The sequence below is a fragment of the Epithele typhae genome (genome assembly GCF_022376455.1).
Source record: "Epithele typhae strain CBS 203.58 chromosome Unknown BXZ73scaffold_16, whole genome shotgun sequence".
Taxonomy (NCBI): domain Eukaryota; kingdom Fungi; phylum Basidiomycota; class Agaricomycetes; order Polyporales; family Epitheliaceae; genus Epithele; species Epithele typhae.
Genome location: NW_025954207.1, coordinates 32,289 through 50,799, shown reverse-complemented (window position 1 = coordinate 50,799; position 18,511 = coordinate 32,289). Strand labels below are relative to the sequence as shown.

Sequence of the window (18,511 nt, the reverse complement as noted above, 5' to 3'; positions counted from 1 at the left end):
CCGTGGTTCATGAGGCTTGGGACGGATCACCGGTTAGTCGTAACGTTCACTGAAGCACTGCGCAGTCACTCACTACCAAACCCTATCTCCGTCGCAGCCCTCCAGAACTTCTCAACCTCATGCGCATCTCGAGCTCACAGTCGATCCGAACAGGACAGGTGGGAACGTCCTGAGGGAAAGCCGGTTAAGTTTTCAGACCAGGCATAGCGACACCAACTCAGGCAGTATGGATCGCAGCGTACCTATGCCCCTTGAGTTCATGAGAAGGGTGTCAGCACTCCGTACTCTGCGAGAAATGTGCTAAACTTGCAGCACGATATCATGGCTCGGAGAGGGATGAAGTGGCGAATCAAGAGCAAGGCGTGTCTTGGTGAGAGTTTCGCAGGGCAGGATGGGTGTGGATGGGGAAAGGTAGGAGGAAGTGGATGTTCGAGTCTGCCCGCCGAGGCTCGAGAACGCGGCGCCAACGCGCGTGAGAGCTGATGTAAGCGGGGTCTGTTGCTCGGGTGCAAGCCACATCTTTCAACTTGTTCATCAGCCAAGGTGCGCTTCTATGTCGATGGCGAACATGCGTATATGTTCGCGGTACCATCCTCGGACTTGTTTTAGCTGATATCCCCCTCCGCGTTCAGGTACTTCGTCGCCACACTTCTTGGAGCACAACGCAGGCTGCGGGACCGCGCGAATGTGAAGAATTTGACGCGGCCGCATGGGCCACAACCTTCGACAGGTTGGCCGCACGAGCTCCTTGATGAGCACACAACTTGACCATGTGGCATCGGAAGGCTCTCGCGTCCTCCGCAAAGGTCGACGAAGTACACCCGCGGACAGCGGCAACGCCTCGCGAACTGCGTGTTGCTGAAAACTCGGCCCCGGCCCCACGTTCCGCGAACACGAGAGCGGTGGCTTCCGTTGAATCCCGACGCCGGCCGTACCAAAATGTGTGCGAGCACGGTCATAGCGCGGTGCATTGTGGACGAACCTTCCGGAGCGGCCGACCTCTGATCCTGCTACTCCCCTCGACGACGTTCCACGCGGGCCAGTCTGCGTGGGATTGCGGCCACAAGTACCCAGCGCAACCTGGCTCCCGCCTGCTGCTCGCCGTCGCGCCCCAACCGCCGGACGTCCTCTCCGCCACCCCGCGGCTCTCCGTCCTTCACGGCTCCATCCTCTTGATTCCCAACGCACGGGAAAAGACGTTCCCCTCGACGTCCCTCCCGACCGTGCATCTTCCCGCCGAGCACACCGTCATCGTCACGCGCTGCTCCCAATCGCGCGCCGTCTCTTCGACGCCCTCCGCCTCGACTCCCTGCGGGGACCTCTCCGCCGGGCGCATTCAGTCGCTCTCCTGGCCCTTCAGCACCATCTCGACGCGTCTCCGGCGCCCACGCGCGCAAGCCTCGACGCCTCACATGACGACCCCACTCGAGTCGCCACCTCCACCTCCGGCCGCGGGCGCCTGTGATGGCACCCCCGCTGCGACCGCACACCCGACGCGCACGCATTCCCCGCGCGCTGGCCCGAGCGTGGCCTCTCCTGCACACCCTTGCTCCCCTCCGCGCGCGCTGCGCCTCCGCCCCGAGACCGACGCATTGCTCGCGCTTGCCACGCTCCTCAAGCATCTAACCGCCCTCGAATTCGCGCGAAGCCCCTACCGTGCGCCTCGGACTGTCTCCGCGACGACTCCTAGTGGGAGCCACCACCGCATTCTTGCACGCGGTACAAGCCGAGCCGGACGCGGGGGAGGCGGTCTGCTCGGCCCCACGCATGCTCGCGCTCGAGCTGTACCCGCCGCGATGCCGCGCGCGCGCGCGCGCGCGTCGTCGCACTCACTTCCCTCGCATCCTCCATGCCGACTGTGGCACCCGCTCTTCACAGCGTGCCATTTCGCTACTACACGTACTGGTCCTCTCCCCGAACCCCACGGCCTCTCTCGATATCAACCACGATCCCTCGTGCAGCTCACCCCGACTCCACCTCCAGCGGTCCACGGCCGTTGATATCCGAACGAACCAGGACCACTGCGTCACCCAGCGCGCAGTAGCGTTGGCGACGTTCTGACATCGGATCCCATGTGAGTGCCGTTTGTTCAATTCTCTTGATAATCCCCTGTCTGCCACCGGATCTCTCTCCACACCCGTCACGCTATCCCGGTATGTTCTGCGCTCGTTTCCCTAATCAGTGCTTGACACAGATTCGAGCTGGGAAACGGGGTGACGTCACTGCGGCGTCTGATCTCGACGCGTGCCCTTCTCATCTATACTCCAAGGTGAGTATATGCGGTTGAATGAGGATGCGGGAGGATCAACACGTGCTGACGCCCAGTTTTCAGGCAGGGCGCGTCTTCAGACGAGCTTCCTCGCATCTGGAAGGGTGGACGAGCATGCTACGGCAGATTCGGGATTACGCGGAGAGACGGCCCGCGGAACCGAGGCGCTCTCCCCATGTTCTACAACCCGATGCACGTTTGGCCTTTCTTTGAAAGCGGTCATTGGAGACTGATGACTCTCTTCTGCAGAAATCCCAGTAGGTGGGATTCGTCTCCGGCGTTGGTCCTGTAACTGACGCGCGCGATATTGATAGACCGGGACGGACGATGTGGTTGATCTATTCAACCTGTTGGACATCGGGAGTTCGCCGACGGACCGCCTCTCCGAGCTTGGGTTCCTCCTCGGAGGTGTTGGACTCAATGGTACGTACTCCGAGATACCCTCGTTTGATACAGTGCACTGACTCACCTATTTACAGACCGTCTCGTCTTCGGAGCAGCGTCCCGACGACGACCAAGGAACAAGCCGGCCCCTTCGCCCTCCTCGACATCCATAACGCCACCGTTGGGCGGGACCTCTGCCTGGTTATGCCTCTCGCCCAACTCAACGCCGCCTCAGATCTGACGGAGCCCATCGGGATCCAGGCTACTCTGGTGTGAACGTACTCCGGTGTGAGCATTGGGTTCATGGTACACGCGCTGGAAATATCGCACGCTCACTCACCGCTAATCCCGTTGCATAGGCCCCAGTTCTTGCGCAGCGAAGCCAGTGGATGGCGCATGGCGCGCTCGCGCCGGCAGCCGCATGCTCTCGATCTCCTTGAAGCGGACGTGTCCATGTTAATACAAGATCAGGAGACCGGGCACACTAATATAACGGTGAGAATACGCGGATGACAGTGACACAGATGGAGAACTGACCACAGCACTCGCGCAGCGAGGTCATCTACTCTTGAGAACTCGGTTTTCAGTGCGCGTGGTCCTGAATGCTGCTTGGTTGTAAGTGAGTGCACTGGAAATCATTGGACCCGTCTCGCACTGACCATCACACCTCCGTATAACGGGTCTCTCTACTGATACGCACGCGCTGTCGCCGTACAGTGCAGGAGCACGAACCCTACACCGTCGACCAGGCTAACGTACGCCCGCGCGATCATCTCCGCGTTCGGTCCTCGTCTTCGCGCACCTAGTCTATTCCTGCTCGCGCACCCTTCGCTATCCGCCCGCGGATACCATAGGACTACCGCGTAGGCATATAGCATGGCACCGGGGGCATTTCCCGATGAGACAAGCCGTTTCCTTGATGAGTCATATAGAATGCCTCGCGGATGTGCCATCTGGACTCATTTTGAATGTCTCTCCTCGTATCATGGGAAGCTCGAGCTCTGATTGGCTAGCAATCAACGATACAAGGATGTCCCTCAAGATGAGTTTGTGCGGTACATCAATGGGACAATCTATATGAACAAAGCATGAAGCCGCGTGTTTCATCCGGCAATGCCCCCGGTGTGGGCCCGTCAAGATGCGACACATGCGATCGCACCGTGGCGTCGTCCGTGCACTCTCGCGGTCTACACCGCGCGCACTCGACCACAACCACCACTCGCGGCGCGGTGCCCTCTCCCTCTCGCTATGACACTCGGTGGCCATCCTCGCACGTCCTCTTGTCACTCGATTGCCTATCAAACACTCCGGAATATCTACCTTCTTCCTTCCCTTTTCATTTCTGTCCATCTCCACGCTCTCTCTCGCTTTTTCCGCAGTGTCTCCCGCGTCACAGGTTCGGTACAGTCTCCTCTCCTAGATACGCCCTCGCGCCGCGCACGCTGTATGTATGTAGGCTATGAGTCAATTTTCCCCCAATTCTCGTGTGTGCGGTATGCTCATCCAGCTTCGCTTCGACTTCTTCTCGGTACACCTCGACCTTACCCACGTCCACGTCCACGACATCGTTCTGAACCTCGCTCTCGCATCCTTCGTCTTTCCGCCAGCCCGTGTGCGCGACCTCTCCAACTTCCCCGCGTCTATTCTCCCGTCCACTTCGCGCGCCGCACGTTCAGCCTCCACGCGGGGCGTCGTATCTCGCCTTTTTTTTTTCACTTCACTCGATATCTCGAGCCTCACGGTTACTCGCTCCCTCGCCTCACCCCTGCCACCGACTCTACACCATAGTTGGCGCCGCATCAGCATGCAACAGCATCGTCATGAACGTTCCATGCGCGGTGCTAGCGATAGATGGAATTGTTGGTTGGCTTTGGAAACTGTGGTGATGTTTACAATAGGCCGCGCTCGACGTCTCGTACCACCAGATCTGAAGTTGTACACAAATCAATTTCTTCATCTATCATACACAGCGGAGTTTCACTTGCAGCGTTTCTCTACCCATCGGACCAGGAAAGAACGATAACACGACTTCCCAACGCCGACGCTGCGATCGGCGCTCCACTGGCCATGGTCCGTCCATGTCGATATGATCCATCGCGCACGAATGCGCAGCCGCAGTGCCCGGGGCTTCTTCATCGCTGTCGGACCAACGAATGATGCAGAAATGTTGTCGGCGTGGTACGCCTGGACCTGGCGTCTCCGTGGCGATCTGGGATGACAGAGAGGTTGGCCTGGATGAGCGTAGGTGGTTGTCGATGGCGGACTCGGTACGAGAGCATGTCCCAAGAACGACTACGAGTGTTGGAAGATAGCGGCTAGTAAAACAAAGGGAGACGTCTTCGGTGGAAGGAGGCGACGGCAGGGTGCTTCTGTCACCGTCGAAGTTCATGCCAATGTTCGGGAGCCGGAGGAAGTCGCGAAAGACAAGGTGAAAGGGGGAGCCGGTAGTGGTGGATTCGCAGAAGCGCCTCAGCCACTCCATCCCTGCGCTTTCGCGCTCGGAGAGGTCACCGGTGTACGGTGGGAGGGCTACAACGCGCAAGTCGGTCATCGTCCAGCCATGTGAGTCGATCATCGTGCGTGATTCCCGCAGCGACACAACGGGGCTCTCTGTGGGCTGGTATAGCGGAGCAGCGTGAGCATTGAGCTTGTCGTCCACCCTTTCAAGCAAGAGGAAAACGGGGTCGGGATCCCTGCAGAACAAGTCGACGAGGAGGAATCTCTCTATATCATCCAGAGGCAGAACGGCTGCGTGGAGCTCGATCCCGCTTGGTGACACGGAAAACGTGGGAGCACGGAGTTCTGTGGTCGTGTTTGCAATCGAGCTGTGCTAAAATGGTCGTCAATGTAGCACAGCGTAGGATGGCATCCATACCAGCGTACCTCATCTTGTCCTCTCTGCGAGCGGGCGCTGATTTCGTATCTGATCATCCTATGAATAGCGCGGGATAGGCCCAAGGTCGGCGAAGGCTGAAGGGGAAGAAGATGACGACGGGTTTGGCCCCGGGGAATGTCCTGGAGGCCCGATTGGAGGTCTTGCAAGCCGTATGCCTCCCGTCGTTCTCCCAAGAGAAAAATAGAAGGATCCCGCAACGTCTTCGAGATCTCCATGAGCAGCCGGCAGAATGCGAGCCGCCCTTCGCCGTAGAGCGTCGGCAGGTTGACCCCGAAAAGCCCGAAAAGGCTGTAGGCGGCGTCTTCCGGCCTCGTGGTTTTCCGATGCGCCGCCCAGGATATGCGCGTCGCGATGCTCGTGTCGGTGAATGGGCTCTCGAAGCGGAGAACTGCCGCAGATATCCCGGTTGCTTCTTCTAGGCGATCAACGAGCTCGTGCTTGCTACCCAGACAGGTCCAATCCTTGGAATAGAACACGAGGACGCGGGACGCGATGAGCTCTTGGAGAGTCCAGCCCCGCTTGTGCCAGCGGCTTCTTCTGAAGGCGCGCCGCATGAAGACTGAATTAGTGTCGGAGAATTCGATGTCGCTGAGGTAGACGTAGCAGATGGTGGAGAGGGCGTAGTAGCGGAACATGGAATTGATGCCTTCGGAGAGCTCGGCACTGCTCTCCTTGTTGATACAGCACGTGTCGACCCAAGCGTACTCGTGCCCGTGCGTTTCGGCGAGCTCAAGGAACGATCGAACTTTTGAAGTGAGGCGATCGCGTGGGTTGAACCATGGTGACGACGAGCGGAATGGCTCAGCGAGTCCTTGGACAGGGGTAGGAATAGGGGAAATTTGTATCGCTGAAGCAGGTGCCAGATTCGAATCTTTCGAGAGTTCTTGGGTCTCGTATGTCAGTGTCGAGGAACGAAGACGAGCTTTAATTACACTGACCGGGCTCGCATTCAGTACCGGATGCTCGCCTATCTCGGCCATTCCCTTCAGCGCGATCGCGGACGACGGGCCGGGGGGACTCGACACGGTTGGAAAGGCGCAGATATAGTGGCAACTTGAGCGTTCGCATGATTTGGGATCTTAATTTACGGAGAGCATTTTCGACGTGTTTTTTTGGGACTGCCTCCGAAATGAGAGAGCGAAGCTTGTCGCGGAGAACGGCCGCTTCTGTAGAGATCTCCTGGGAGACGAGATTGCGGAGCTGGTCGTGGTGAACCGCCGCTTGTTCAGAGACCTCCTGGGAAATGAGAGATCGGAGCTCAGCTCGGGGCAAGGGACGTTGGTCTTCCGGATCCGGGGAGAAGATGTTCGATTTTCCATTGAGCTTTTGAACCTTTTGAAACGTGTCTTCCTTTTCTTCTTACTCATCGAGCCACGTGTGCGATAGGATAGCATAGCCTCCAGGAACGTCTTCAGGTTGGGGAAAGAAGACGATGTTCGCGCGCGCGGTGCCCAGGAGCCACATCGCTTCTTTCACGAATATTAGCACGGGCGTGTCATGCAAGGGCAAGCACTAATACCGGGTGAGAGTGGAGGTGCACAATTCGCGGGAGAAGTACAGACACTTGGGGAGCATGAGCGAATGCGATACAGAGCATCGGAAGAGCGGACGTACGATGAGAGTATCCACGACAGCCGAAGGGCTTTCCGGTACTTGATGTCACAGGGTATGTCGGTGGCTGGGAGGAGACTGGACGGGAGGAGACGAGAGATGGGTTGAGGGCTGAGGCCAAGACAGAAGAGGCCAAGTTGCGGCGAGGGCGACCCCAGTCTCAGACGCCGACCGCACGTTCCACCATGCGGAACATGCACGCGATAGCGTCGGAGCGCCTCCGATGCTTCTCCTGAGAAATGAAAGCGAACAGAGTGTGGGCAGGCTTCACGCTACCAGGGTGAGATGACGTTCCTTGCCACGAACATGTCAGGCTCTGATACCGTGCGTGTCCACCATTGGGCGAAGCTGAGAGGTATGTCATTCGTCGCAAGGTAAATGGTGTGGCCCGATACCCAGATGTTCGCCGACGCTTGGATCGCCGGAGTAGACTCCAGTATCCCGAGTGTCTCAGTCACCGCCTCGTTATCAATGACAGTGTATGCGCGCGAATGGGCACCATATGCCAGTGGGGTGCGAAGCGGGGAATCGGAAAGCAGCTCGACGCCGTCTCCAGGAAGGACAAGCGCGATGTTCTAGATCTCCCAGCTGCAGAGCCCTGGTTTGAGCGGAGATGAACACCCCTGAGACAAATGAGTCAGCTGGTCCAAGCATGCACAAAACATATCGTTGCAACGAGGATTCGGGCAGGTCCGCGGTGTCATGGGCCTGGCTACGCACAGCTCAGCGCTCGCGTCCGTTCCGTTCTCTCGTGTGACTGTTCATTGTATTACTCTACGTTCATTCTTTGTCTTCATTGTATCACCTTACATTCCGTGTTCTCGCCATGCCCATGACAGTGTTCATTACGATACACGCATTCTCCAGTCTCCGTACTCCTGTTTACAGCAGTACTTAGTCTCCGCGCACACACTGTATTCGAGCAGCGAACAACACAGTCTTTTCGGCCTTCGTCTTCTCGTCTCTTCGTGCGATCCTCACACGCGGCAGTGCTTCGCCGCGTTGCCGATGACCCCATGCCACGGTCCAGGAGGGTTGTGCACAGAAGCATCGCTGCGGAGATCTTTGCACCGACGATCTGTGCAACCTCAGTCGGTCACAAGAGCACGTCCGCCTGAATAGCAAGATCCATGACACTGAAGAGCAGCGGAGCAGCCCGCATCAATATCCAGGAGTAGCACCTTGAGCGCAGGAAAGAAGTGAGGAGCGAGCTGCAGACTCACATGATCACCGCGGTGCGCTCGATTGGCTCGATAAGCAGGCACCAGCGCCAACCAGACCATGGTCCGCATTCCGTCGGTATCGGCGACTGTCTCTTCCTCGTTTGCTCCAGGCGTTCATGAGCGATATATCGTCTTCTGTTCCCGCGGCGTTCGTTACTCATGCGGAAGGGGATCGTGGCGTTGTCCCCCGCGATGCCCGTGGACACGGTGCTGCGGCGGATTGACGGACTCATCTTCCGTCGACACGGCGGAGCGAAATACGTGGAAGGCGCGACCGTGCTGGTGGAGCGGGCGAGGCTGACCAGGCGCGACGTAGCCAATAGGATGGGGAAGAAGACATGGCGAGGATGTCCGCGCTGCCCAGGATCCGGAGGGGGACGGAAATGCGCGGGAGTCGGCACCAAGCGATACGAGCTCGCGGAGCGCATCGGGCGCGCAACGCGCACCCCGTCTTCGTCCTCCGTCTCGAGACGCTGCCCACGGACATGTGCATGAGCGTCGCCGTGAGCATGGCAAGGAGAGGACAATCTGCAAGCGCCGATGACAACGCGCCTGTTTAGGCCCTGCGGACCGGCGAGAGCCGGACACCGGAACACCCGCAGGCTGGGAGGCGCAGACTAGAGCTGTTTGGAAATGCACTATAGTGCACGAACCTGACGCCACTTCAGTGTCTCCACTGCTCCACGGCATGTCGGCCCGCTGGCCAAACACCCGCCAACAGTCGCATGGAGCAAGGACTCCAACGCGCCAACTCACGATTACTACGGTGCACTATCGTAACTTTCCAAACAGCTCTACTGAGATGCTACGCTCTCTCCTGCTCTTCGTCCGCACTTCTCCTCTCCAGCTGTCTCAAGCCTTGCACCTCTTCCCTGGACGCGGACGACACGCTCTTGTTTCCTCTCGTTGGTCCTCGCGTAGCCAAGTTCCAACCCTTTGAGACCAGCATGAGTCGTCCTTAAAGCTACAGTAGTGATTCGCCAGGTGCATCCATTGTGACAGCCTATCAGCAGGTGCAGATGCATCTGGTGCCGGCCGGCCCGGTTGCGCTCGACACCGCCTTCCCCAAGCGCGCTCGCGCACCCTTGGGACAGCGTCGCACCCAGATGTCCGGACACCGGCGCCTCAGGCGCCGCCACCCGAGCTCGCTGTCTCCAACAGTGAGCTCGCCTCCCTCTTTGCTTCACACCACATCTTGTATATGATTAGTGATAAAAATATATTTATTAGTAAACTACTACATAAGTGTGCTAGTAAGTAATACCATGCCCCTCGGGACAAGGCGGAGGACGTGGGCGACGTGAACGCGGGAGACGCGGAGGCGGGCGACGCGGGCGGGGGTGTGCGGTGCGAAGGGGGAGGAGGCGCAGAGCAACAAGGGCGGGCGACGCGAGCGGAGGAGACGACGCCGGCGGGGGAGGCGACGCCGGCGGAGGAGGTGACGTCGGCGGAGGCAGAGGAGGGCAGCGCGGGCGGAAGTGGACGAGCCGGAGGAGGCGGGCAACGCGGAGGAGGAGGACGCGGAGGAGGAGGAGGAGGAGCGCGGACGCGGGGGGCCGGGACGAGGCGAAGGAGGGGGAGCCTAGCGAGGCGCATAGATGCGGGTGGCGGGAGGCGGCGCGGACGCGGACACGGGCGACATGGAGGTGGGTGATGACGCGGAGGTGGGCGACGCGCGTTGAGGAGGAGGGCCGCGTGGAGGCGGGCGAGACGCGGAGGAGGGCGACATGGAGGTGCGGGAGGCGGAGGAGGGTGTGCGGGCGCAGGCGGGCAGCGCGAAGGTGGGCGGAGAGCAGCGCGGAGGTGGGCAACGGGGAGGAGGGCAGCGGCGAGGTGGGCGAGGTGGACACGGAGGTCAAGGCTGGCGGCAGGCCGGATGGGCGAAGCCGGAGAGGAGAGGTGGGCATTGGGAGTGCAGGAGGGCGGAGCGGGGGACTCACCAAAACAAGGGCCGCGGTACATCGCCGCGACCCCCTAATTCTAATCTCCATGCTGAGGACGTCCGGATGGACGTCCTCGTGCGGTGTGGACCTGTGTGGACGCGGCCGGCAAAGTGGGCGAAGGACGGCATGGAGGTTGAGGTTGAGGTCGAGGGAGGAGGATGAGGGGAGTTGAACGGTGTCACCAGGTGACACCGGAGTCCAATAGCAGACGAAGGACGACTGTATAGTCGCTATCGTCTGCCTGGACGGTGGAGGCGGAGCAGGAGGAGGAAGAGGAGGCGGGGAGGAGAGCAAGGACGGCGGGAGGGACGCGTGGCGTGCATCACAGCCACGCGGCAATGCGCGCCACGCGTCCTTGCCGCCCACCGAGGCGCGTCTCCACGGGCGCGCATCACGGATCGCCAGATCCGTCCAGATGCATCCGTAGCTGCCGATAGGCTATCGCAACGGATGCACCAGGGAAATCACCTGTGCTCCTTAAAGGGTGCGTTTTTTTTCAGTTTGCGTATCGTTGTGTCCACAGATACCGAACAGGCTGTCTAGCTATCTCCCCGGCTGTTGATGGCAGATCTAGGCTCCTTCGCCACCTGTCGTCGAATCCAGATTAGTATGTATCTGCCATTATCTTCATTCTTTGTCAGGGCCCCTCTGAACTCCGGTTCCGCTCAGGACTGTTGACCACCTCGTCAGATCGGTGACCACCTACTCTCCACAACCATCCGACGGACTGGGTCGTTTGGGCGAGAGCGTCCGGTGGCTGAGGTCAAGAGTGAGTCCACAGCCGCACCCTCTCCCCATACCGCGACCAACGCCTACCCTGCCCTGTGGCTGATGTCGATTGCTTACCCTCGCAATCGCCGTGTCCTTTTAGACGTGCACGGTCTCGCTCTTTCATGGTATGGTTGCCATCGGCAGGCGATGCCAGTCGTACAGTCGCATGTTCAATGCCTCATCGAAATACAAGACGTTGTCCATGAGTGTCAACCCGTTCAACGTGTACGTCGCTCGGGAATCCCTGGTGGGTGCGCTTAGGAAACAGCCGAAGGTGAGTTCAGACCATCCCTTTGGTTACCGCGTCCTGCAGCCGACGCTCCCCTGCGATGTCCATTTTGCCATGCAGTTGCTGACGGGGTTTTTAGCGAACTTTGGGTCTCGCGCTCGGACGAGAGTATTTCGCTACGTAGGCTGCCTACAAGCCGGCGTGGCGGACACTCCCGTAGCCTCCTCGACGTCTCAACCCGAAGTCGGAAGGGCAGTCAATGGTAGCAGGGGGGCTTTCTGCACTTTGGCTCCGCGCGACTGCTGAGAGGTGTGTATCGTGCTACGATCACATGGAACGACTTGTGCTGATGATGGTTCCATTCAGTCCGCACCTATAGCTTCTCTCTTCCCCGGTCTCTGCGCAATCACAACTTCTTGCGTTTGCGGCTGCTCCGGGGTCTTTATCCTCACCTGCCCGTGGGGGGATCTTCATTGTCTTCCACTACTCGATCTCTGCTCCAGAACAACCCCGTCGAACATTCCTGTTCGACTGGTCGGAACCCAAGAGACGAAGGACCGCTCGGCCAGTCTACTACCAAGAGCCTCCCACGTGCACATGGCAAGACAATCGTCTCGAGCAAGGACTATGCCGTGAAAGAACTCGACGCTTCTACTCGCGTCGCGATACTTGCGAAGGACAACACCCCGTGCACGCCCACTGCTCAGCCGGAGTCCGGCGGAGCGGCGGGTTCACCACCATCGACGCGTCCGCTGCAAGATGCAGAAGCACAAGGAGGGCTAGGGTCATCTCGCAAGCCGCGTCGGAGTTCCAGGCACACTCCAATGTGTCCAACGAGTACCGCAGAAGCTCCAGCGTCCTCGGCATGGCCCCACCCGACGCGATGGATGTCGATCCCCCGCATCCACACAACGGCCCGACGACGAAGGACAGCGCACAGCTCACGGTTCCGGTCTCTGTCGGCCACTGCGAAGTTGATGTCCCTGTCGCCGGCTTCACCTCGAAGTTCATGGATGTCGACGCCCGCTCCCGTCGCCTCCAATCCCCACACGCTACTGCACCTGTCCGACGCGGTCCCGCCCTCCGTCGCGCGGCGATGGGCGTGTCGCCGACTGCCCCCCGCGCATCAGTTGCCGCATTCTGCCTGACAGGAGCCAGCGGCTGCACGTGTTCGAGTGGTGGCAACAGCGGCGGCTCCGCGGGTCCGAGCAGTGGGAACGCGCGAACCTCCCCGTCCTGCGGCCAAGCTCGCCAGCGATGAGCGCATTGGACGGCACTCCCGAGTTCCGTCATCGGAAGGACGGGGAGGTCGTGCGTCAACGTCCTGGTCGACGAGCTCAACCCCTTGTCCCTCTTCGACGCACCCCGCGCCGTCGGCGGGCTATACGGTTGCTAGCTCGTCTTCGCCGCCGCAGGCCGAAGGGTCTTTGTCCTCAGACCTGTCGCTCGCCGCCCAGCTGTAACGGGTCTAGAACTCATGGCGGTCGGAACTCCAGTCTCCGAACGAGTGGCACTCGCCCTCGCCCCCTGCAGTGCTCACCGCTGCCGCGGGCACTTCCTCCCCCGCTCCTGTCCTCCTCTGCCAACGCCAAAATCCGCGGATGGCATTCCAGACCTCGGATGGACGCCCCTCGTCTGACGGCACGATGCGGGTCGCGGAAGCGTCGCCGCCGCCCCACGACGCGCGCAAGCTGCACTCGGACTCGTCGCCATCGTTGCTGTTAACGTACGACCCCGACCCGACCCGACCCGGAGTGTGATCAAGGACGGATGAGCCCCCGCTAGATCCGGCGCTAGAATGTCATTGTTCACGCACGATCGCCGAGGGCTCTTCGATGGTTCAAGTCGACGAGGAGAAGCGGCGCGGCGGGCGAAGCACCGCGCACACGCATCCGCGTCCACATCCGAGCCGCCTCAGTACAGGTTATGCATAAATCCCTGTGAGAGCGCCCCGGGTTTATGCATACCGTACCTTATGCATACACAGATATATGCATAAACATTGAAGTATGCATACAGCTGTAAGAGCGTCAATATCCGTAAACAAAAGGACAGCTGCGTGAATCGAACTCACAGCCTCTTGACATCATACACATACGACACAACAGACCACTACGCCAATGTTCCATGTTCTTTGCGCGTTGCTTACAGTATATATACTCTCTTCAATACTGACATAAACACAAGGCTTTTGTTGAACTCGTCGTTCCTCACATTCCAGTCATACTTCTCAACACTGCTTGCATACTCGCCCTCTCCTCGGGATGCCTACCTATGTCTAAGATTGTGTTTATACATACATCCGGTTTATGCATACACCCCGTTTATGCATACAACACGTTTATGCATACAGCGCATTTATGCATACGATTCGTTTATGCATACAACACGTTTATGCATACAACGCGTTCATGCATACAACGCGTTCATGCATACGGCCGGTTTATGCATACAGCCCGATTATGCATGCGGCGTGATTATGCATGCGGCGTGATTATGCATGCGGCGTGATTATGCATACGGCGCATTTATGCATACGCCCGTTTATGCATAAACGGTGCGTATGCATAAATGGTTCATATGGGTAAACACAGCGTATACCGGTGGGGCAAGACGACAGTCGTCAACCCCAGGGCCGAGTCCACGGCGGTGAAGGCGACAATGGACATAGAGGGCTGGTTTAAGCGTAGAAATGGGGAATCCGGGATATGACACATTGCGGGGAAAGCGAACGCGAAGAGAGTTGGATCGCGGGAACGCGAGGTGCGCGAGGAGGTCAGAATGGACGAGACCAAGGAGGATGACGAGCGCGAGTGCGACACCGAGGGCGAAGGCGTAAGGCTGTTTGCGGATCAATCCACGGATGATCCGGATCCGAACCCACGGATCAGGTGACTTCCGGGGGCTTGATCCAGATCCGCACGGCTCAGAGTCTCCGGAAGAGCCGGATCCGCGGGAACTGGAGCCGTGATCCGTGGGTGGAGCCTCAAAATGAGCCGCAGAGTGCGGCTCTGTGTGGATCAGCGGCTCATACAGATCAGTCCTAGGCAAAACCATGTACTTAGGTTAAGATTAAGGCTGTGAGGGTACATTATAACAACTTTTTCATATACAGGACCCCCGAAAACACCCCTCACAAGGCAGATGGGAACGTGTGGGCCGGACGAGCACAACCGCGGCGTGTGGAGGGCCAGACGCGCTGAGGCGCAATCCGAGAAGGCAAGCGCGGGGCTATATGGGGCACGCTGTGAGGCTCAACGCACAAAATACCGACATGATCGCAATCACGGCAGGTGGAGAGCTGCCAGATACGCGGCTGAGCGAAGAGGCAAGCACACGCGATCACACCCAGCGGTGAGATCACATAATCGCGGCAGGGAGAGGGCCAAGGATGCAATGACATTCGCCACATTGGTGGCACGTTAACAGGCTACAAGTACAGAAGCGACAGGGATCATCTAGTCAGAAACAACAATCGCCGCAGTGCCACTGTCCTCTGCAGCACGACGAGCAGTCGTGCCCTTCTTGTCCTTGAGGAAAGCAACCATTTCCTCCTCGGGAAGTAGACCCGGCACGCGCGCCCATGAGCCGAGGATCGTGTTCGCGCGCACAGAGTCATTCCCGAGGGAACGACGGAGGCGGGAGACAGTAAGACGGCCCCGGGAGAAGGCCCGCTCGGCATCTGTCGAGCTAGCTGGAACAGGTCTGCATCAGGTGTGAAAGGAGACGGCGATGCATGAAGACGACTTACCAGGGATGGACAAATAATCGAGGGCCATTCGGGCAAGGGCCGCGTTCTCCGAGCCACTTTGAGCGCGGCGTTCCAGTACGCAAGAGGATCGGTGATCGTGAGGACCGGGGGAGCATTCAAATACTCCTCGAGAGCATCAATGGCATTGTCAGCGCGAGCGCGTGAAGCGATCGCTGCAAAGAGCTGGGGAGTCAGAATGGTCAGCAGTGCATGGTGGGACAACAAGGTGTTGGCGTGGCTTACCGTTGCACTCGCGCTGCGGCGTGCGCTGCCAGGCACTGAAGGCCGCCTGGGGATGGAAGCATTGAGCATCGCGCGAGATGCGGAGGCCGCCGGCGGGGTTGGAGGAGGGGGAGGCCTGTAGTGCGCGGCGTAGTCGTCAGTGATGAGATCACGGGCCTCAGTGATCCAGTCTTCCGGCCAGTTGGCGTTCCGGAAGTACACTAGCTTGTATGCGGGGTGTAGGACTACAAAGTATGTGAAAAGGCGTCAGGCTGGCATGCTAGCGGTAGCGCGAAAAGGGCACTCACTCATGGCGATGCGGTAGAGTGGTGTCTCATCGGTCTTGCTATAGTACTTGTTTAGCATGTCACGCGCGAGGGCAGCACCCTTCTGGACGGCGGGATGAAGCTCCTCCTGGTCGACAAAGTTGTCCAGGTGCTTCGTAAGTACGTCCATGAACGGGATCACCTCGTGCAGCAGTGCGTGCGTGCTCGAGGAGATCTCGTTCGTGGCGAACAAGAAGGGCTGCGGTGATAGGAGCAATATATTTAGTGCGACATGTGCGACAGAACAGACAAACGAACACTTACATCCATCAGGTGATACAACTGCTCGAGGATAGACCACTCCGCTTCAGTGAGGATGAACCGGCGAAGACGGACGCTCTTGCCGCGGTTGAATTGATGCATATCGCAGAGCGAGGTGAGGACCGGCTTCATGTCAAGGGCCCGGCCGACAACTGCGACGAGGGTGTTCCAGCGGGTCTTGACAGAGCGCACGAGAACGCGCGCATGAAGCCCTGCCTCGTCCGCAAGGTGCTCGAGCTCTTCGCGCACGAGCGGAGTGTGCCACACCTTCTTCGAGAGCTTTGTGATCTAATGCGTAGTCAGCGGACACATATGGGGAGACAAAATTACGATCACGCACCTTGTCAAGTGCCGCGATCGCCTCCTTCAGCTCGTCAGAGGTGCACGGCGTCAACGCCGCGAAGTCGTCCTCCGACAAGAGTTCTTCAATGATATCATTGTCGGCAGCTTCGCGCGAGTCGTCTGCAATGTCATCGTCGTCATCGCGCTCCGATTCCGACAGCTCATCTTGGTCATCCTCGTCCTCGTCAACAGTGTTGCGGGCCTTGCGTGGGGTGCGTGTCTTGGTGAAGGGCTTGACCGCGGCCTGGAGAGGTGACCTTGAGTGGATACAAAGACTGGTAATAACATGTCACGAACGTACCTTGCTGACGAGGTTAAGTACGTGGCCAAAGCACCGAACGAAGCCGTTCCCAATGCGGAGATTGGGATGGGTCTCACGGAGGGTTCGCATGAGGGCAACATTGACCTCCGCATTGTCGCAGGTGACGCCGATAACCTTCAGGCGAGCGCACATGTAAGTCGGCGGTGTATACTACAGATTAGAGATAGACGAACCTTCTCAAGAATCCCGAAGTCCTTCAAGCACTCCTCCAGCATTTCTGCGAGGTACTTGGCCGTGTGCGCCTTCGTCAACCTGGTAGTAGATGAGACAGACAATCTATCGAACATAGAGACTACTTACTTAACGAAGTCGAGGATGATATGATTGATTTTGCCGTCATCGTGCCAGTGTGCGGTGATGCCGAGGTAGGATATGACGTTGGGCGCCGTCCAGCCGTCCATGCAGATATGGATACCACCCTTGAGATCCTGCCCAGGCCCAGGTGTGAGAGATGCGGGGAGATGGATGCGAGACGGATGACGCAAGAGAGGGGTGAGAGATGTAGCACAGAACTCACCTTGAGGTGCGTCTTCACCCTCTCCTTGGACTCGGAGTGAAGGTCGCGTACGTCTTGTGAGACGGTGGCCCGAGTCGGGATGGCGACCTTCTTGTACAGCATCCCAAGGATAGCGCGGAGGTTGGGGTCTTCGACGATGGTGAATGGGCGATGACTCCTCGCGCACCACATTGCCATCTGGTAGCGCAGACGATGTGGCGTGTACGTTACACCAGCGGCGAAATTCTCAATGAGCACCGTCTCAGGATTGACCTCTGGCTCGCAGTTCTTGACATGTCGGGACAGATTCCCGGTGCTCTCTTGATATTCGAGGCGGTCAACGCTCTTGGACGGGTTCCTGGGCGTGAAGATGTCAGACTCTATTACTACTGAGTATATGTTTGGGGGCAGCACTTACGTCTTGCAAACGAAGCGATGCACAATTGCACCGTTCGTCGCCGTCACGATCTTCGGCTTTGTGAAATGGTCATAGACCGAAGAACGCCACTTCTTGATGAGGAGGTCTGTGGACACTCGTAGTTAGAAGGAAATACAATGCAAAGCGCGGTAGAATAACATACCAAGTGTGGCCTCCGGTGTGTTGCCGGCATAGCGCTGCGCAAACTTCGCCTGACGAGAGTTCGCAGTGTGGATGCCGGCAAGGCGAGCTGCAGTCTGAGTACGCCCCTTGAGAGCGGCGACATCATCGAGGCCATCATCCTCGTCCTCGTCGTTGATCTCAGGGTCGGAGGTGTCGCCGGCATGGGACGACTGCCCATCCTCACCTGCAGTTGACGAGCGCGACGACCTGTCCAGGGACAAACATAAGGATCAGAGGGACGGTAGAGGAAATAAAGCACGCACATGTTGCCGTCGCCCTTGCGGCGCTTGGGCTTGTTGGGAGGGGACGTGGGTGCGGGAGTGCCGTCGGTCCGGGGAGGGTTGTCGTCGCGCGGGGGCTGGTCACTGCCTTGCGAGACCGTTTCGCGTCGACGCTTGGCGGCGGCGGTGGCGGCGGCGATGGGGGTGCGAGTCTTGTCAATGGGCATGGTGCGGGGAGATGCGAGTACCGCAAGAGAGAAGCAATGAGGCGACGATGATCAGGGGGAGGAAGACCGTCGGGGCGCACCTCTCGTTGCGAACAGCTCTATGTACTACCCTGCAAACTGGGCTCCGCGTCCGAGTCCCCACCACGAGACGCACAGACATCAGTGCATGGCGCATTGTCCGCTCATCCCCGGAGTCGATGTGGGTCATGGCCACAACGATAGGGCATGTGAACAGTCCAATCAACCTAGTGGAACACGAGTAGAGTCAGCTCGGGCCGCGTTTGACGAAGAAAAACACTGCCAATCTCACCTGAATGCCCATCGAGGGCAAATCTGTTGTGTGCTGAAGGCTGACGGAGGACGCGTCCGAGCCCTCAGCTGATCTGAGACCAGATATCGCCCTGAGGCAATGCCCT

The 18,511-nt window shown here is 58.8% G+C and overlaps 3 protein-coding genes across 3 annotated transcripts; 2 read left to right on the top strand and 1 right to left on the bottom strand.

The window, feature by feature from the left end:
- Positions 1-770: 770 nt before the first annotated feature.
- BXZ73DRAFT_76559 (uncharacterized protein) lies at positions 771-2,929 on the top strand (the record flags this gene model as incomplete). Its single annotated transcript, XM_048022466.1, has 5 exons — positions 771-1,656; positions 1,691-1,749; positions 2,195-2,269; positions 2,584-2,696; positions 2,749-2,929. 5 exons carry the CDS (start codon positions 771-773, stop codon positions 2,927-2,929), a joined length of 1,314 nt encoding a protein of 437 aa, XP_047879024.1.
- A 2,448-nt stretch (positions 2,930-5,377) lies between these two features.
- Positions 5,378-7,013, bottom strand: BXZ73DRAFT_45056 (heterokaryon incompatibility protein-domain-containing protein; the record flags this gene model as incomplete). The annotated part of the gene is made up of 3 exons (XM_048019443.1): positions 5,378-6,349; positions 6,638-6,671; positions 6,913-7,013. The coding sequence occupies 3 exons, from the start codon at positions 7,011-7,013 to the stop codon at positions 5,378-5,380; spliced, it is 1,107 nt and encodes a 368-aa protein (XP_047879023.1).
- Positions 7,014-11,224: 4,211 nt separating this feature from the next.
- Positions 11,225-13,086, top strand: BXZ73DRAFT_76557 (uncharacterized protein; the record flags this gene model as incomplete). Its single annotated transcript, XM_048022465.1, has 4 exons — positions 11,225-11,371; positions 11,706-12,331; positions 12,478-12,637; positions 12,823-13,086. 4 exons carry the CDS (start codon positions 11,225-11,227, stop codon positions 13,084-13,086), a joined length of 1,197 nt encoding a protein of 398 aa, XP_047879022.1.
- Positions 13,087-18,511: the final 5,425 nt, after the last annotated feature.